Source organism: Molothrus ater, chromosome Z, assembly GCF_012460135.2.
Source record: "Molothrus ater isolate BHLD 08-10-18 breed brown headed cowbird chromosome Z, BPBGC_Mater_1.1, whole genome shotgun sequence".
Taxonomy (NCBI): domain Eukaryota; kingdom Metazoa; phylum Chordata; class Aves; order Passeriformes; family Icteridae; genus Molothrus; species Molothrus ater.
Window position 1 is genome coordinate 24,643,449 of NC_050511.2, and position 18,989 is coordinate 24,662,437.

At 40.1% G+C, this 18,989-nt stretch overlaps 1 protein-coding gene across 1 annotated transcript; it reads right to left on the bottom strand.

Annotated features, from left to right (window-relative positions):
• Window positions 1–137: 137 nt before the first annotated feature.
• HEXB (hexosaminidase subunit beta) lies at window positions 138–17,873 on the bottom strand. Its single transcript, XM_036402623.2, has 14 exons — window positions 17,554–17,873; window positions 17,303–17,460; window positions 13,902–13,967; window positions 13,060–13,106; window positions 12,751–12,861; window positions 10,139–10,240; window positions 8,426–8,555; window positions 7,546–7,726; window positions 6,463–6,549; window positions 5,810–5,882; window positions 4,977–5,151; window positions 4,082–4,172; window positions 3,751–3,855; window positions 138–459 (listed from the first exon to the last, which is right to left on the bottom strand). The coding sequence occupies exons 1-14, from the start codon at window positions 17,844–17,846 to the stop codon at window positions 396–398; spliced, it is 1,683 nt and encodes a 560-aa protein (XP_036258516.1). The 5' UTR covers window positions 17,847–17,873; the 3' UTR covers window positions 138–395.
• Between the last annotated feature and the right edge of the window lie 1,116 nt (window positions 17,874–18,989).

The following is an 18,989-nucleotide window of genomic DNA, read 5'->3' on the forward strand; positions in this document are numbered from 1 at the left end:
AGATTTGTTTGTTTGTTTACCTTTTGGAATTAGTAAACTAAGCTGTAATCGTTCTGATTTGCTATGGGTTGCAATTATCTGGTTACCTAGAAAAGGGGCAAGTGATACTTTGAAATAAAAAAATAGTTTGCTCCAAATTTAAATAATGTCTTACCTTTATTTTCTTCAACCTTAGAGTATACAGAATTAGTAACTCTATGGTATCAAGTTTCATGATTTCACAGTGAAGAATCCCTACTTTTGAAAGGTTAATAATGATTAATTTTTACTCCAATAAGGCTGTCAAATAATTTTATTTTAAAAGTGAAAATTTTAAGTCTTGATTCAGATATGAAACCACACATACATATCCCCCAGAGGCACTTCAGGCTGTTGAGAAGAAGTCTTTGCAGCAGTTATGGCCCTCTTGCTTCGTGGGCACAGTATCCAACAAACACCGGTTCGGCTGCTATGCCACGGCTGTTAAAATAAAGCAGAATGGGTATGGCTATAATCAAACAACTGGCTGCTTGTGTAGGCAGGAAGAGAGATACTGGCAATCTATTTTAATAACTATATAAACAAAACTACTCCTAGAAAACAACAGATGAACTATTTAGGGAGTGAAAAGGGCCCTATTCTACTTTTGATTATACTTTAGACTGAACCTCTGTTTCAATCAGAGGCACCAAGCTATTAGCAGACATGTTGAAAAGCTTAAATTCAGGGGCCAGTTCTTTTGATGTTTTGCAAAATCTACTGCTTTTATTGAAAAGAAGTCCTAAGAAAGGCAAATAAGAACCAACTGACATTTACACATTCTTCCCTCTCCTCTCCCAACCTCAATGTTTCATTCATATGCAGCTCTAGTTCCATAATTTTCATTATTTTGCGGGGAGTAGTCAGCTTCTTTCAGCTTACACGATCATAAATTATTCTGTTCTCATGCGGCATTACAAACAAACCAACCCCTGTGGCTTATGATGGTGCAGGTTAGATAGTATAAAAAATATGTTTCAGAATTAAAATAGTTGTAAAAAATATTCTATTTCTCAAATGTTTAAGATATAGATACTATTGCCACTAATGTTTAGTGGTGCAGTGGAAGAAACTGAGTAATAGCTCAGCTTAATGACTGCTGCCCCTAAGCAAGACATACTCTTAGAAAAGACAAGGCTTGGTTTCTAAGTCTCTGGAATATATGCCCATCTTACTGTTTCCTTCCTCCCATCATCATTTCTCTGCAATCTGGGTTGCTGTATCCTAGAAGAAGCTGATTTTGGATCTGCATAGTACCTACTGCATTCACGGTAGTATTTCAAGAGCAGTGGCCTCAATCTTCAATAGGCAGAGTTACTGTTCATCCAGTGACCGGGATCTAGCTGTTACAATGTGCTAGCTACCCATTCCCCTTGCTCCCTGGTAACCAGCTGCAGAGCAAGCCAGATCTTTGTTCTCTTGGAAAAGCCCCTTGTCCTCCTACAACTGCCACTGTCAGTACATATGTGATGAATAAAATCATTAATAGGAACACAGTTGTTACATACATGCTAAGACTACAACATCCTGATACTAAGTCAGCTCTTTGAGGAAGCCCCATATACATGAATAACAACAACTGCAGCCCCATGCAATTTTCACTTCATCAAGGGGAAAGGAATTGTTCCTCTAGTCTTTTTCTGGTTCAAAGTCTGTATAAAAAGAGTCATTTTCAGGACAACATATCTTTTTATTAAGGTAGTTACTTTCTAACAGGAATTGTTCATCCTAAGTCAGCAAAACAGTTTTTCCTTAGACTACTTTCTGTTGCTAAATATATGCAACAAGTACAGGGAGTAGTCCTTAGTCTGCCCCTGCATTCTGCATCTCTCATGCCAGCATTAGAAGAGCAGCTGCTGTTATCTGGACCAGGTCCTTTTACAGCTTTACAAGTACCAGTGTTAAGGAAGATGATGCAGATGCAGCAGTGGAGTCAACCAGGTCCAGGAACAGCATAGTTCACTGTAAAACCCTAATCCTAGTGGTACAGCCACTGTACACTTAACTGCTCAGTTGTAGCAGTGTTTTCCTAGGCCCCATCAAGAGATGCACCACCCTAAGTTTTGAAATCCCCTTAATATAGTTTTTAACATGTATTTGTCAACTCTCACTTAATGTATCTATTTTTTCTCATGACTGAGGGAAATAGCACAACTTACATACAGCTATTTTCCTCACAGGATTATTTTAAGCCAGTTTGAAATAACCCAGCCAAGTCAAAACTTTCAAGTCCTTCAGTAACTCTTGATTAAAGAGTGACAGCAAGCTAAACACATACTATATACTCTAAACTAAAGTGCTGTGTCCAGTTCTGGCCCCTCAGTTTGGGAAGGACCTTGAGACGCTGGAGCGCGTCCAGAGGAGGCAGCGAGGCTGGAGAGGGGCTGGGAACACAAACCCTGTGAGGAACGACTGAGGGAGCCGGGGGTGTTTAGCCTGGAGAAAAGGAGACTCAGGGGTGACCTTGTCACTCTCTGCAATTCCCTGAAAGGTGGCTGTAGTCAGGTGGGGTTGGTCTCTTTCTCCAGGCAGCAATGGACAGAACCAGACGTCACAGTCTCAAGCTACACCAAGGGAAATATAGGTTGGATATTAGGAAGAAGTTTTTTACGGAAAGAGTGATAAAGTTCTAGATTGGCCTGCCCAGGGAGGTCACCATCCCTGGATGTGTTTAAGAAAAGATGATGTGGCACTCAGTGCCATGGTTTAGTTGAGGTGTTAGGGCTGGGTTGGACTTGATGATCTTTAAGGTCTCTTCCAACCTAGGAATTCTGTGATTCCAACACATAATTATGCTAAGACATCTTCATGAACATGAGTAGAGAGCTTGAGTTTCAAGTGCTGACTATAACTGCTGTTGTATCCTGTTCTTTAAAGAAATTATTTGTATCTACCTTGAACTACTACCACACAGAGTTGACATTTTCTGTGAGTTATCATAAATTTCTGTAGAGAAATAAAATGGTATGTTTCATGCCTGTTGCAGTTCAACTATTCAGCTCTCTGACTGTATACTTCAAAAGTGGAGTCAAACTTGAGACTTACAACCTAGAAATCACTCATATCTGCTGCTGTGAATGTACAAAAACAACATTAGCAATAAATAACCAGTAACTTGTCGAGGTACTTTTTAGCAAAAGAACTGGGAGAAGAATGTGTTATGACTACTGTAAACAAAGTCAGTACATAAATGAATTAAAATTTGTCATGGACTGCTTATCCACCTCTTTCAGCCCCTAAAGTAAGGCAATACCTGAAAGGATAGCTTGTCCAAGCTCAACTCTCAAGCAAACAGCTCCAATTGATTACCTGCTGCAGGTCTTTAATTATTATTTATAACAAAAAAGTAACACCACCTTTTTTTTTCAGAAGTCTGCTCTTCCTTCTGTCAGTGTACTCCTCTCACATACCCTTTAATATAATTTTTGTCTGAAATAAGTTAATCGTGGTGTTAATTTTTCCTTTACAGGAAAGAGAAACTCAGAACAGTCTTAGTATTTCATTGAAAAAAGTGAGTTCTGAAAATTTTAGTTGCAAAACTGTCCAGAGCTCCTGTCTTAATGTATCTGTCTCCCTCTTCTGTGGATACAAAATCAAATGGGATTGCTTTTACAGTCAGATTAAACTGCTAGCTCTCTTCCTTATCTCCAGGCCAGCAGTTTATGCCTGTACCTTTATTCCATTTCTAATAAAACCTGAGAACCAAGATACACAGTACCTACTAAATCTTACCGGAGCATGCGGCATCGGTGATTAGTTAGCCTTTTGTAGGCATCCTGCAAGTTGGTCACATTGCTGCTGCTCCAGAGTCTTTCCCCAACAGCACTTGCTCGAGGCCTGTAAAGGTATACTAAGTTTTAGAGTAGATATGGTCTATAACCAAGAATGGATAATTTTTTTTAATACCAGGTCTAATATAATACTTCAATATCCAGAAGCGTTACTTTTCATAGCTGCTTAGGTTCAGCACAAAGCACTGTTAGCAATAGCATACAGTCTTGTGGGATTAATTATTGCTTCTTATAGCTGGCTTTTTAAAATCTAATGATAAAGCAGTCCATACCATAATCTTGGTGTCAGGTTAGTTGCATCCACAAATTCTCCCCACAGGCAAGCTTCTCCACCTATTAAAAGTTTCTTCTGTTCTTCAGATCCTGAATTCAAACCAGAAAGTCAGCATTCTTCTCTGTCCAGAAGATGGGCATATATCAACAATTAGATAGGACTGATGTTCAGTTGTTTTCATATAAAATACCTGAGCTATTCTGAGCATTCAGTAACATTTTGGTAGTCTTGTTACTGAATAGGAGAACCACCAAGCCATTTGCCCAGAGAAGCTATTTCTCTGCTCTGTCAGAAAGGATTTTACCTTTTATGCTCTGAAGAGATTCCTCAGCTTTTTGACATTCCTCAGAGATTTAAAACCTGATGGAAACTGTTCATTCTATCACATGGAGAACATTCCTTGAAAAAATTACTTAGTCAGGTATTGTGCTTAATGAGGTCTAAAAGTCTGAGAGCTCCCTTGCACAAAATGAAAGCCCCTGGAAAGCATAAGACGTTTGTATCAACTTTAGATACAAAATTGAAGGGAAGAGAACATGTCTTTTTCTAGACTAGTTTAACAATCAAGTAAATAACAACAAATTCAGTGTCTATGAACAGCCATTTTGCAAACTCCACTCCTAAAGCATCTGCCCACCTAGTCCAGCATTCTATCTTATGCAAAACACTAGTATCAGATGCTTGAGGAAGGTAATACCTTTCCCTGTGTGAAGTGCAAAGTTCCTTTTTTTTAAAGAGTTTTTCAGAGTTCTAGCTGACCATAATTCCTTTGATGATACTATAATCACAGTGATGGAATGGCCACTCTAAACAGCCCTATTCTTTCCATTTACGCTGTACTATAAACCCAAGGAGTTTCATGCACAGAACACACGTATAAAAAAGTGACAAACCAGGGAAGTTAAGTGGTTCAACACTGTAGTATTTCTTCCAGTCTTGCCCATAACTAATGTAGTCTAAGTACCACGGTGCTGACAGGACAGCAGTGAACCCAGCTCCTGTGACCCTACTCAGTTCACGAGCATAGTTATTTGCCATCCACACTTGAACTACAGTGTCCGGTTTCAGCTAAAAGAGGAAAAGACAAAATAAACAAACTAACCAACTTAACCAAAACTACTAATGGCAATCCTAATTGCTGTTATCAAGGAAAAGGATCATGACTTTCAAAATTCTCTATTTTGTTTCAAAGAGGACCATTTTGGAAACTACTTGTCATCCCTCCCCCCTCCCTCCCAGTCTAAAGCTGATTAGCTTTTTGCTGGTTTTAAACACTCAGCTAGAGTGAAGCCTAGGTTATGCTACAGACAGTTAATGCTCTAAGAGGATTCCGACAAGCACCACGTATCTGACCAGCTGTTAAATGCTGAGTATTTGTGGTGTTACTAGACCAGACACATAGTTACATGAGACAAAAAAAAAAGGAAAACTCATAGAAACTTCACCCTTTACTCAGATGTTTTAAACCTATTTTTTTAACTGTGTTCACCTTTAAAGAGCAAAAGAGCACTTCAATGCTGGTGTTCCTGTTTCACCTACTACATATTCAACAAATGATGATTTCAAGGGATTGAAATTACCCACAGCTGGAGAGACTTGCTAATGTCAGCAGGCTCTGCTTTAACTCTTAAGAGACAAAGCCAGATCTACTTAACAGTCTGCTCTGGAAGCCTCACACAATATTGTGGTATTATGCAAGAGTACCTTACTAATTTTCCCATCTTACTTGCGCTTTGTGATCAAAGACTTCTTGCCAGACCATTTGTCCTTTATTGTAGGAGGAAACAATGTCCAAAATGCTAGAATTTAGAAATAAGATCAGGTTTGTTAGCATCAATGAGATAATTAGAAGCACTCAAAGTAGCAACATTTTCTACCCCAAGGCATATCAGACCTTTCCCACCACTGCATAAGGGACCAAGAAAAAGCAGGTTGTTCTGGTTTCAGAACCATGCTTGCAGAGCATGTTCTGCCATGTAGAACAATGGGCACATGCATTAACACAAACCAGCAATTCATGCAGTGACTAAGTGATGGGTGACTAAGTCCATTTTATTTAAGGAGAGAAAGAAGTGTCTGCAAAAGCTTCCTCCCCACCCTTGTGCTGACACTACTGCAGATACCTAGTTTAAGACACGCAATACATTCACAGTGTATGTAAAACTAGCTTACATAGCTAGCTTACGTGTTGCTGTGTCCAACATTTTAAAGCCATGAACTTCAGACCTGGTATTTTAAAATAAAGTGGATAGTTCCAAATATGTGGCAATTTTTCAAAATAATATGATAGATACTAAGTCAGCTTCCATATCTGCACCTCAAATCCACCCTCTAATAATGGCTGTGAAAAACTGAGCAAGAATTAAAAAGTCAACATACTTCTGAACATAGTAAGATTCCAGTTTAGCATAGTCAATGCCAAAACCTTGCTTCTTCATGAACTCTTTCACCTCAGGGTTAGATTTCCTTAAATAATAACAAGAAAACAAGTTTAAAAAAAGATTATTTTTTAATGTTTTAAACCAGATTTCTCAATCATTTCTACCTATGCACGGCACACTAACTGGTGCCTTAGCATGCCATAGCCTGGAACACATTGCAGAGCAGAAGCAGCAGGTTAACATGACTTAGATATTTTGAAAGAGTTTCATCCAGATTTGAAATAAAACCAACAGACCTAACCTCAGGTAAATCTGGTGGAGTCCCTGTTCTGAAGTGGTCCCTGGCAGGCTGCCTCCTAATAGCTTTGGGGTTCCTAGCATCTCAGCTACTTTGTGCCAACATTATCAGCAGTCTGAGAACTCAACAATTTTGTGTTTCTACCACAAAAAGCAAACCAGCATTTCTGTGCTACAGCCAATTTTCCTTCTCTATAAAAATTAAATAATGTCCTGAGTGTTTGAATTTGATCTTTAAAGAGAATGTAGAAATACTAACTAGATCAATTTGAATACTCATCAAAATGCTCCAAATCCTTTATTATTAGTCTCTCCAGAAGAAAGACTCCAAAATATTCAACATCCACAACTGAATTAAGAACACTATTAATACATGCTGTACTTCTAATACAAACACATATGAATCTGTTTGGTAATTCTTACTGTTACCTGATTTTCTGGTGGGCAGAACTCAATATAAACATCTACTTTAATACAAACAATTTAAATATTAATTTTCTTATCTAATATTTTTCTAACATACTAGTCTTCTGTCCTGCCAGGGTAAGAGGACTAGTATTCTAAATCCTTTAGAATACTTGAATATTTATGAAACTACAAGTCAAAGCAAAATTCTGCACATCAGTTGCTTTTTGAGGATCACAAGTGATCTGCCTGTAAAGGTAGGAGTGAAGATCTTTTGGTTATGCAGTGAAAACTATCTTATGCAACTGAGTTCCATAACTGATGCAGGTGGACAGGTTTAGGAGGCACTAGGTATTTGTTCCTTGAATTGTCACCATACCAACAACTGAAGTCCACTTCATCTCCTCCCAAATGAATGAATTCATCTGGAAATACACTGCTGATCTCCTTAAAGAACTTAGTCATGAAGTCGTAAGTTGTATTCCAAACAGGATTTACAGGTCCAAAGGACCCAGTTGGCTGTCCTCCATTGTAACAAGGAGTGAGAAGATCTTTTTGACCTAATAAAAACAATTAATAGATGATACTCAGTTTCATATTGCTATGCTAACTTTGCTACCAGGGAGAAGCAGTTAGTCACATTAAAAAGGTAAATATTAAAAAGGTAAATATTCATTACCTAAATGCTCACCTATTTTAAATATATCCAAATAGAGGCAGGATGAAATAAAACAACTTGTAAAAGGTTGAGAAACCCTCTAACTGGCAGTCAGGATTCTGACTTTCAGATCTATGATTTAACAAAACCTAACATATGTAACCCGTCACAATACCTGGAAACAGCATTTGGATAACTACTTGAGCAAAAGAAAAAGCTTTTTCAATAAACATCAGAAGGAAGCCAGTTGGAAGAAAGCCAAGCATAATGAGTATGCTTCAGAGGCTTCTTTTCTCTTTTTATTACTCTGGGTTTTTAACACCTAAGTCACTGTGAAGTGGTAGCTGAAGCTAGAATGATGTCTAAAGCAGAATCTGTACCCTTGCACATACATCTAGCATAGAACATGTCAACAGAACATGTTTCTTCATTCATTTTATTTCCTGTAACCTGTAAAGTCATGACATCACTTAATGCCTCTTCCTTGCCTCTCTCTTATCAAGGGCCTTCCAAAGCACTTTATTGGTTAGTCCTTAAAAAATTTATTTTTTTGCTACTACTTACCACAATTTCTTAACAATTAACACTTTCTTGGGCATACCTTTTCCCCAAGACTGTGTGTGTCCTGGTGTATCAAACTCCGGGATAACTCTGATGCCTCTTAACCGGGCATACTCAATCACCAGACGGACATCAGTAGGAGTATAGATGAGATTAGAGGAGTATGCCCCCTGTAAAATATTCAAATTTTGAGACAACACACTATACCAGCAGATCACAAAATTTGGACGGAAGTATTTTAACTTAGACTGGAGAGCAGTTTTTACAAGTAGGCTGTGGTTTATTAACTGCACAGACATAACTTTTCACTTAACTTGTGGAGAGGAAAAAAACCCTACCAAAACAACAAACTCAAAACACTAAGACAGATTGCCTTAAGGAGACCTTTCTTTCCTCCTTAGCTTGCAGTTACTGAAGAACACAGAAAAGCTAGTTTCTTATCCTTCAGAATTTTGAAAGATATGGTTCTCAATTCTTCTGTACAGAAGCAAGTTATTTTTGCCCATTAGCTCTGAAAGGGCTATCTGTAGGGCCCTCTGTAGGGCCCTCACTACATAACATACAAGACTAATGGAAAAATTCTGCCAAGTCAGAAAGAACTCCCAGCACCTCTGCTTCTCGGTTTTGTGCGTGACTAATTTAGCATCAGGATATGTTTCTTTTGTGACACTAAATTTGAGTGTAATTCCACTCCCACACAGCCAACAAATGTGACAATGACCCAGATTACTACAGTTTGGTGAAACAGATACTTGCTAAAGTATCTTCATGATAAATAGCTTCATATGATGATAAATGAACTTCATGATAAATAGCACCTTAAGCTTTTGCTTATCTGAAAATGGTTTCCACAGCTGAGTTACTCAAAAAAGGAAAGAGTAGACAATAAGCCTTTCAAAGAGAAGCTTGTTGAGACAAAGACCATCTCCCTCTCTCTAGCTGTCAGTGGGATATATGACAGAACTCTACTAGAGTTTGCTTTTACCACAAAAAATAATCTGACTGCACTATGCATCTACAATTTTTGAATTATAAAATTCTTCACAGCATCTACTCTAGCACTGCCAATATAGTTTTCAGGAGAATCAGATTCTAGCAGGCATTTTAAAACAGAATCACAAATCTTGTACTTAGGCTTAGTCTACTTAACTATTCTTAACTACATTTGATTTGGCTCCTATTGTACCATGACTGAGCAAGAACCTCATGGTGGCTCTCGCTAATGTAACAAAGCTTACTATGTGTCTAGAAATAAAGAGACACATTCCACTGTATTCACTTCAGGAAACAACCTTGCACTTTTGGATCTCTTACAGACATGATGTGTTTTGTAAGGATAATATTACTATTGCAGTGGTGCTAAGAGCTGGCAGGAAAATCTCTTACATTTGTTTGAGTGGCAGAAGTCAACCAATTTAAAGAAATCCATCAACAGAAATCCAGGCAGTGTTCACTACTTATTTGCATACCATTAGTGTTTGAAGGCCTGCAAACACCGAGGATCATTCAGAAAATTTGCACAGAAGAGTAAAGGTGGTCATTTACCCTGTATCCAAAAGAAGACTTAAAAATGACACACATAGAAACTCAGGCAGGATCCTAAATATGGACTTGCTGGTTATTTGTCCCATGGTACTGTTTCACAATCAGCCAGAGCAGATGTAGTCAAGCATTGGTTAGCTCTGCATGATATTTCCATTAAATATATGCCAGATTTCTGCCCTTCTACTCTGCTGCAATGATGTTCACTCACCTTATCACTTAATTCAGGGAAATAAATGCTCTGGTAAGGGAAGGACTGATCATCTACTATATGCCAGTGGAGAACATTGAACTTATTAAAAGCCATGGCATCCTGTAAGAAATAACGCAATACAGTCTAGTTAAACACTTCATTCTCATAGAAAATCTATGGAAAAGAGTGGTCTTGTCCCAGCATATCCCACATGCCTAGAGCAACAACTAAGAAAGAAAAAAACCTCAACCAAACCAAAACACTGGAAAAACCAACCAAAACTCACCAATCCCCCCACCAACGAACCAAAAAAGCATTCTATGTTTCATTTAGTAGCACATACCTCTACTGCTCCACCCCTCTGCGATCTATTTTCACCACTGCTGTCAACAAACTCTTCATTTGATCCCCATTCTACCAGCCTGTGTAGTATGAACTGCCATGAACACTTAGGAATTTTTTCCACTTCAGAACACGTACCCTGGGATTAGCTCAGTGCTTACAGCACTGTGCCACTAACACCAAGGTCACAGATTTGACCCTCATGGACCATTCATTTAAAAGTTGGACTTGATGATCCTTCTGGGTCCCTTCCAACACAGATGGTTCTGTGGGCTATTTTCTATGCACCATCAACCATTTCAGCTTACCGAAAAGCTTATACTTTTATAACTAAATACCTTGGACTTGAAAACAGAACAGCATGAGAGTTTCCTACTACATAGTACATCCCTTTTCACTAGTGACTTCTGCAGAATCCTTTACAAATGCATGCAAAATAAACTAAGCGTTTTCCCTGCAAAAGGCAGTGCTTCTTTTATGTTTTCATTCATAACAGTGTCAGTACTTCCTTTTTTTCATCTTGAAGATGATCAAGATCAATGTTTACACACTTATTTTAGAATTATGACTCCAATTGGACAGTTACACACATACCTTGAGTTATGCTGGCTTGCTAGTCACTTGAAGGGTGTGCTGTGAGCAGACTAAATAAGTGTTTACATCGTTCATGACTGACAGCAACACAGCTGCTCCCAAACCCTTGCTACACTACAGTTGTTTTCCCCACCCATTCCTCTCATTATTTCTTCACCTAGGTGTATTTAAGGAGGTAATAAAATCTCTTCAGGAACTCCCACCAAATACAAAGGAAGATTTATATCTTGTCCATTTCCTAGATTTATTTCATCTGTTTCATTACACTGCAGAAGTTTTAATTTCCATGTCTTCATGCATTTCTAACCAATATCATCCTTCAACATAAAAAATTACATCTCTGGACCTTCAATGCACCTACTCCTTCCTCAAGAACAATGCCGTTCCTGGAAATACAGTGCAGTAGTTGAACACAGACAAGAAATCAACTTGAACTGCTGCCCTAAGTATCTAATCAACACATGTCGGAGAAGACATTACTGATGCTTTTTATTAGTTGGGATTCAAGCAGGCACAGAGGTGGGAAGCAAAGCATACTTCTTAAACCAGCAAACATCATGAAATGTAGGTCTGATAATGTATTAGAAACAGACATGCAATTTAAGGAAAAAAAGCAGAACAGCAGCAGTTATAGAAACACAAAAATAGTTAGAAATGCAAGTCTCTTTGGACATCTCTTTTAGACAAGACAAAAAATATTGACACAAATATTTGAGGCTTTGAAGCACCCTCTGTCACAAATGTAACACTACACAAGCATTACTTGCTGAACAGGTGTTGACCTTGAATGTGAAAACAAGGTGGTAAATACCTAAAGGACAAGTTCTGAGCACAGTTCAAGAATGACCTCAGAAATTAAGGACTGTTTTTATCTGCACTCTTTCTTGCTATCCTATCTCTATTTTTCAAAGTTCTGCAACATGGAGGGGAAATTTCAAGTATTATTTCATCTTGGAGAAGCAAGACAGAGACAAGATGGGAAACTGCCAGTTCCTTCACTTTAACCAGCTAAATAATCCCTCCCACAAGGACTCCAACAAAAAAAAAAAGGGGAGTGCAAAACAGTAAACACCCCATCTTTGGCTGCTAAGCTTATACAAATACATCACCTTTCCATCAGGGCTGGAGCACATTAATTCTTAATGTACTTGCTTAAGCTTTTTGGAGGAAGTTTTGTTTGGTTTTATTGGTTAGTCTTATTATTCAGTAGCTTCCCCTCAACATTTTGAATTTCCTCCCTTGCTCTGTAATACTTAATGACTGGCTTGCACTTAGCAGCCTAAGAAAGGATTACCTAAGCCTGCTGCTGGATTACCAAAGTCTGCTCCAAAAGACTGGAGTTCTCCTGAAATCACTGGCACTGAAGCAAGGTATCCCTTGTATTGCTTGATGACAGTCAGACATCTCAAAACATGCTTCCAGGATATAATGCATAAGCTGGTTTAGGCATCAGAAAATACAGAGAATCTGAGGTACCACAAATACCAGTCCCCTTTAGAGAGCCAATAATCACTGTGTCTGCCCACTTGACTCCTCTCCAGTCTATGTTTGCTTAGCAAAGTTCACTCTGTCCTTTTACAGTCAGTCAGAGGAGATGGGTTCTTCTTTCATACCATCTCCAGTTGCTACCTGTTTCAGGAGCCAAAACACAACAAAAAGCCTTTATTATTAATGATATAAAACTGCCTACTTACCAGGTTTGTAAGAATAGATTTCAATGGTAAATAATGCCTTGAAGTATCTAATAAGACTCCTCTATGAGCAAATCTTGGGAAGTCATTGATTTCAGATTCATTGACAAGAACCTATGAGAACAAAATTTAAAAATTAGAATTTTATATTAATTTCATATTAATTTCAAACAGGAAGTACTTTTTCTTTTTTCAGAAATGATTCTTGGAAATATGTAACAAACTGAAATGTTGCTGAATGAAACTGATCTGCTCAGTCTAGAGAAGCACTCAGTTACCAGGACAGTGGATTTAGTTAACAGCCATACTTACACTTCCATAGTCATCTTCATGAACCAACTGGCTGAAGGTTTCCAAACCTGGAAAAATATCCAAGAAAGGGATCTCAATTACAGCCCAGCACTTGCCCTTAAAATTTTAGTTACAAACAGCACTACTATGTACAGGCATTCATCTAGCTAGAAAGAATGCTTTGTAGCTGAGTTTCTTTCTCTTTAGCACAGTTCCCTTAATTGCTCAAGCATCACCGTTTAAAAATTCTGGAGAGAATCATTCACATTCTCTATTATGCACAGATACTGAATACCTGTGCTACTGCTCAGCTGCAGCAGATTAATCCCTAAATAGTAATAAAGTTACTGAGAGTGAGGTGGGAATCTCTGGTCTTGTTGTACATCTATTCCTGTAATTTCTGGAACTGGTGAAGTTTCTAATTCAGCATGAAAAATCTGTTGATTTATAGGTAACTAATATATAGAATGTTAAGTCTAATATATAGAATGTTAAGTAAAAACAGCAGACTAAAATGTCAGGATTGTTATTCTTTGTGATTGTGATGCATTCAGCATGTCCACTTTATAGGTGCAGTGAGAAAATAATTTGTTCACAGTATAGTTTAAAAAGCTTTTTGCTTGGTCTGGCTTATTTCAGGTACAGCAAGCATGTACTCGCAGTATGCCACTGGATCTGAGATGCTGAGCATCTGGACCAAGGGTCTAACTGATAAACATCTGAGTATCCTTCTGGCCTGACTAAGCTTACTTCCAATGAAGTAATGAATGAGGGCAAGCCTCAGTGATCAGCTGGTTCTTGGTCTGCCATGAAGTTCGTATAAACCCTAAACAAATAGCTCAATGTGAAAAGCATCAGCTTACCTCTTAAAGCACCCCATACCTCAGGAGCTTTCAGTATAGCCACAGGTTCAGTTACAGTTAAATGATCTAAAGAAAAGAAAAAAAACTGCTTACTCTTTAAGAAAGAATGAATTGCAAGGACAATGCCAAAAGGCATTAAAAAGATTCTCCAAGTGCAACATGTCCCTTTGTGTATTAAATTCCAATCAATCCTGCTTTTAATGGTGATAGCATGCAATTATTTTTCATCTCTGTTTTCCTGTGAAGCAAGCTGTTGCACTGTTCAGAGAGTCAACAGCTCATCAGAAAGAAGATAAAAGAAGTAAGGTGCTTAGTAAGAGCAATGCTAAAATATTGTACATGAGCCAGAATTCCAGCAAAGTTTAACCCAATTGACTTAAAAAATAACACACTCTATCTAAGACATGATAAAGGTTGGGTGGCTAAGCCAAACTTTTCATGATTATGAAAAATTTACTTCTCCTTTTACCTCCTTTCATATAGTTTATGGTTTCATATTTTTTAAAGATATAAGTTGTCATATAATATTGTCAGGTGCTTACTATTAAGGTCTTATTAAAAAAAATTACTAATCAAAATACAGAATCACAGAGTATGTTGAGTTGGAAGGGATGCATCAGGATCATTTAGTCCAACTTCTGGCCGTGCACAGGACACCCCCAAGAATCACACCATGTGCCTGAAAGCATTGTTCAAATGCCTCTTGAACAGTGTCAGGCTGGTGCTGTGATCACTTCCCTGGGAAGCCTGTTCCACTGCTTAGCCACAGCCTAGGTGAAGAACCTTTTTCCTGATATCCAGCCTAAACCTCCCCTACTCAGCTTTCTGCTGTTACCTCAAGTCCTGTCACTGGTTATGAGAATGAAGAGATCAGGACCTGCCCTTCAACCTCCCCTTGTGAAGACCACAGTGAGGTTTCCTCTCAGTCTCCTCCAGGTTGAACAGAACAAGTGACCTCAGCTGCTCCTCAAAGAGATTCCTCTCAAGCCCCCTCACAATGTTTGTGGCCCTCCTTTGGACACTCCCCCATAGTTTTGTATCTCTCTTACACTGTGGCACCCAGAGCTGCCCCCAGCACGGGAGGTGAGACTGCCCCAGGGCAGAGCACAGCAGGACAATCCCCTCCCTTGCCTGGCTGGCCATGCTGTCCCTAATGCACCTACAGGATGCCAGGTCACCCTCTTGACCTGAGCACCAGTATGGAGGCAGGTAAGATGAAGTACAGTAAGTAAAATCAAGAATGGTACCTGAAGGAATCCATAAGAATCCTCCCTGAAGCTGAGTACTGCAGTACAGTACAAAATACTAATGAAAAAAGAAAGCTAAAATAATTTTGGCCTCAAATTTAAGGTGATTTAGTAGTTTTTTGAGAAGAAACAAATATATTTTAAGTATTTTTTAAAATCACATACATTTATATGCATAAAAATATACTACATCTATAGATTTATATTATTATTCAAACATCAAAGCAATAATTGCACATCTGAAAGAGCAGAGAAAAAAATCAAGATGTTGAATTATTGTACAATGACTTACATAATCTGTACCAGTATGAAAGAATGGTTGGCTACAATTTACACAGTTCATACATTTATCTAAACTACCAGAGAAAAGGCATTTAGTGACATGAAGAAAGTACCTCAAGCATCCCTGTTAACCTAAGAACCGATTACACGTACTGGATGTTGGGGGTAAGAAAGAAAATTTAGAAGACTACTGCAATTTCCACAGGTAAACTGCAGGGAAAACGTTTGTTTTCCCTAAATAAAATAAATAAATTGTCAAGGATTTATTTCCAACACAGCAAGTTTGTTTCGGTTTTGTTTTTTTTTCCTGAACAAAACCCAAACAAAGAGGAACTTGGAAAGTGTTATAATAAGCTACTTGAAACATTTTGCACAAACAGGTAAGCAGGCAGGAGGGGAGATAACCTGTACTCTGATTACATATCCAATACTCTTGCCACAGGACAGTGACTAACTGGTCCATACTACCTTTATTGTTAAGCCAGACCACCACAACCAGCAAGTCACCAATAACAGCATTTTTCAGAATCTGTACCCTCAAAAAGATAGCCCATTAAAAACTAGGAAATTAAAACTTACAGCTGAGCCTGGAATGCTCAGCTTATTATACGAAGAAAACACATTATTTGTAACAGAAAACTTATTTCTTAAATCAGAAGGAAAAAAACTACTTGCTCTAAAGAATGCAACCTAAAAATCACATGGTCTGACAGATTTCATGACAAGAACCACTTTGATTAAAATCTTAAGTTCACAAACAAGCTCAAAGTTCAAATAATAATAAAGCAGCACAATAACCTGACTGGCAGAACAATGTCAAGAACATTAGCATTTTTGCTCCTATGTTTAATTTGCATTGAAATATATTATAAGTTTGCACATAAAAACCAAACTCCTTGGCTATATGTCCCAAAAGGATTGACTAAATTTAATATTAGTACATTCTTTCACAAGTCAGGTGGAATTAATCCTGCTGCAGGATGTATGACTTGAGATTAAAAGGATCTTTTTTCTAAGGATCTGTATCCTGGATACCAAACAACAGAAGATTATCTTAAAACAGGTCTAGAGTAACAGAGTATGTTTAACTGAATATGTTGATTTTTGTGTTAGCCTGTCTAGACAGAAAGCACTATTACTGCTCAATCTTATTTCTGTTAAGGAAATTCTCTGGTGATTAGTAGTTTAATACTTAAGAGTACTTCTCCACTCTGGACTCTAGTCACAGAACCAAAGAAGCACAGGAAACTAAGTCCAATATAAACATAATGTTTTTAAATCCTTTCTTGTATCTACAGATAGAAAGGAAGTGGATTTATAGGACTGCAAGATGAATAACAAGTTCAACAAACACTTTCTGGTTTTCCTGGAAAAACAGGAAATACCATGTACATATCTCAATGTAAGTAGCTTCAATTTAAATGCAGTCACTTCTTAGGAGATGGTAAGCAGTGACAGCCTTCACTCAATAAATACCCTGTACTGAAAGGGATCATCTCCTGACTATGCACAGATCTCACCAAAGATAACTGGCTACTGCATACTATAGTATCTCTAATTCCTAATGACAGCTGCCAGAAAAGACAGTAGCAGTTAAGTGATCTGTACGATAGCTGAACTGCAAAAATCATAGGCGAGCTTTACGATTCACTGTGGGCTGAGATTGCCCACAGTATAAAGAGCAAGAATTATCTTCTGGTCGCCACTGTTGTGAAATGTTTTTGCGGGCTTCCGAGAGCCTTCGCTTTCCAGTTCCTTAAAAAAACCACCCCAAAACCTGCTGACTTCTACAGCGGACACGTGATAGGAAATCAAGCGCGTAACGGTGCTGCCGAAGCCGGGGAAAGAGGGGCGCGGCGAGCGGGTACTCACAGGCCTCGCTGGAGGCGAGCTGCGGGTGCCTGTCACAGCCAGGGTCCCCCGCCTCGATCACCACCTGCAGCTGGAACAGCTCGGGCTCCGCTCGGGCAGCCAGCGGCCTGCGGCCCCACGTCCGCCGCCAGGAATGCCCGAATATGTACTCATAGTACCTGCCGGGGAAGCAGAGGCGCCGGCGGGGCCCTGAGGCGGCTGCTCCCGTCCCCGGGCCGCCACTACAGCACCCCGGCCCCGCCGCCGCTCACCTGCGGAAGGCGTCCTGCAGCAGCCCGCAGCTCGGCCCCGCCGAGGAGCCGGCGCCATGCACCAGCTGGAATCGGCTGGGCGCTAGCTGCAGCTGGCGAGGATACGTGCGGACCCACTGCGGCAGCGGCCACAGCGAGTCCTCGGGGACGGCGCCTGCCGCCAGCTCCCAGCCGGACGGCTCCGGCTCGGCCTCGTTCCGCGGGACGCCGTGGCGGAGGCTGGTGCTCACCAGCACGGCGGGGACCACGACGAGCCCCAGCAGCAGCCCAGCCAGCCCCATGGCTCTGCCCATAGTGGGGCAGCTGCCTCAGCCCGCCCGCTCCACTGACAGGGCAGCCCGACTCCGCCTCCGGCGCCACGGGGCGGTCAGGGCGGGCTCGGGAGCCTCAGTGCCCGCCCGCGGTACCGCCCGCCCGGCGGCCCCTCGGCGGGAGCGCGGTCCGGTAAGGGGCCCGAGGGACCCTGTGCTGGCGCGGGTACGTCCTTCATGCTCCTCTGAGGGGTTTTCTCACATAAAACCCATTAACTGTTAGCGTCTAAAGGACAGCCACGAGGATGGTGAAGGGTCCGGGTGAGAAGATGTATGAAGACCGGCTGAGGTCACTTGGTCGGTCCAACCTGGAGGAGACTGAGGGGAGACCTCAATGTGGTTTTCAACATCCTGGTGAGGGGAAACAGAGGGGCAGGTCCCTATCTACTCAGGTAACTAGTGACAGGATTTGAGGTAACAGTATGCAGCTGAGTTACGAGAAGTTCACGTTATTACCAGGAAAATGTTCTTCATACAGAGGGTGACTGGGCACTGGAACAGGCTCCCCAGGGAAGTGGTCACAGCACCAGCCTGACACTGTTCAAGAGGCATTTGAACAATGCTTTCAGACACGTGGTGTGATTCATGGGACTACCCTGTTCAGAACTATGAGTTAGACTTTAATGATCCTGATGGGTCCCTTCCAGCTCAGCATATTCCATGACTTTCCATCAGCCAGCACCATAATGTCCTGCACATGGCACTGTTCTACAGAATAAGAGAGTGTGGCAGGGCCAGCTTAATTTCTGTATGGAAAGGGTGTGATGCAGACCACACTTTTATGAAGCAAAGATTCTGCATCTCTTGTACTGCTACAAAACAATTTCAGTCTCAGCAGAAAATACTTTTTCACAGGCTTTCTACAGAATGTGCTATAAGCTATATGGTGAACAAGCCAGAGTCTGAGTTGCAGTGAAGTGTTTTAGCCTTTAACCAAACAAACCCAGTGTTTTGGCCAATCTCGGTGCAAACCTGGGGAAGTTGTGGTGAAGTGTTTGTGAAGAAGGCAAATCAAGCATTTCAAGACTTGAAGTCAAAGTGGGGAGGAATTCAGGCTTCATGCCACTTCTAATTGAATGCTTAATGCAAACACTGAAGTGTCATCATTGCTGCTTTGTCTGATGC

Bases quoted from the DNA above. Each gene is read 5' to 3' on its own strand.
- HEXB (XM_036402623.2), bottom strand. From the start codon at position 17,846: ATGGGCAGAGCCATGGGGCTGGCTGGGCTGCTGCTGGGGCTCGTCGTG. The intron at 17,461-17,553 runs GTGAGCGGCGGC...CTTCCCCGGCAG, and splicing joins CTGCAGGACGCCTTCCGCAG to GTACTATGAGTACATATTCG. The intron at 4,173-4,976 runs GTTTGTCACTTT...GTTTGAATTCAG, and splicing joins TGAACCACTTAACTTCCCTG to GATCTGAAGAACAGAAGAAA.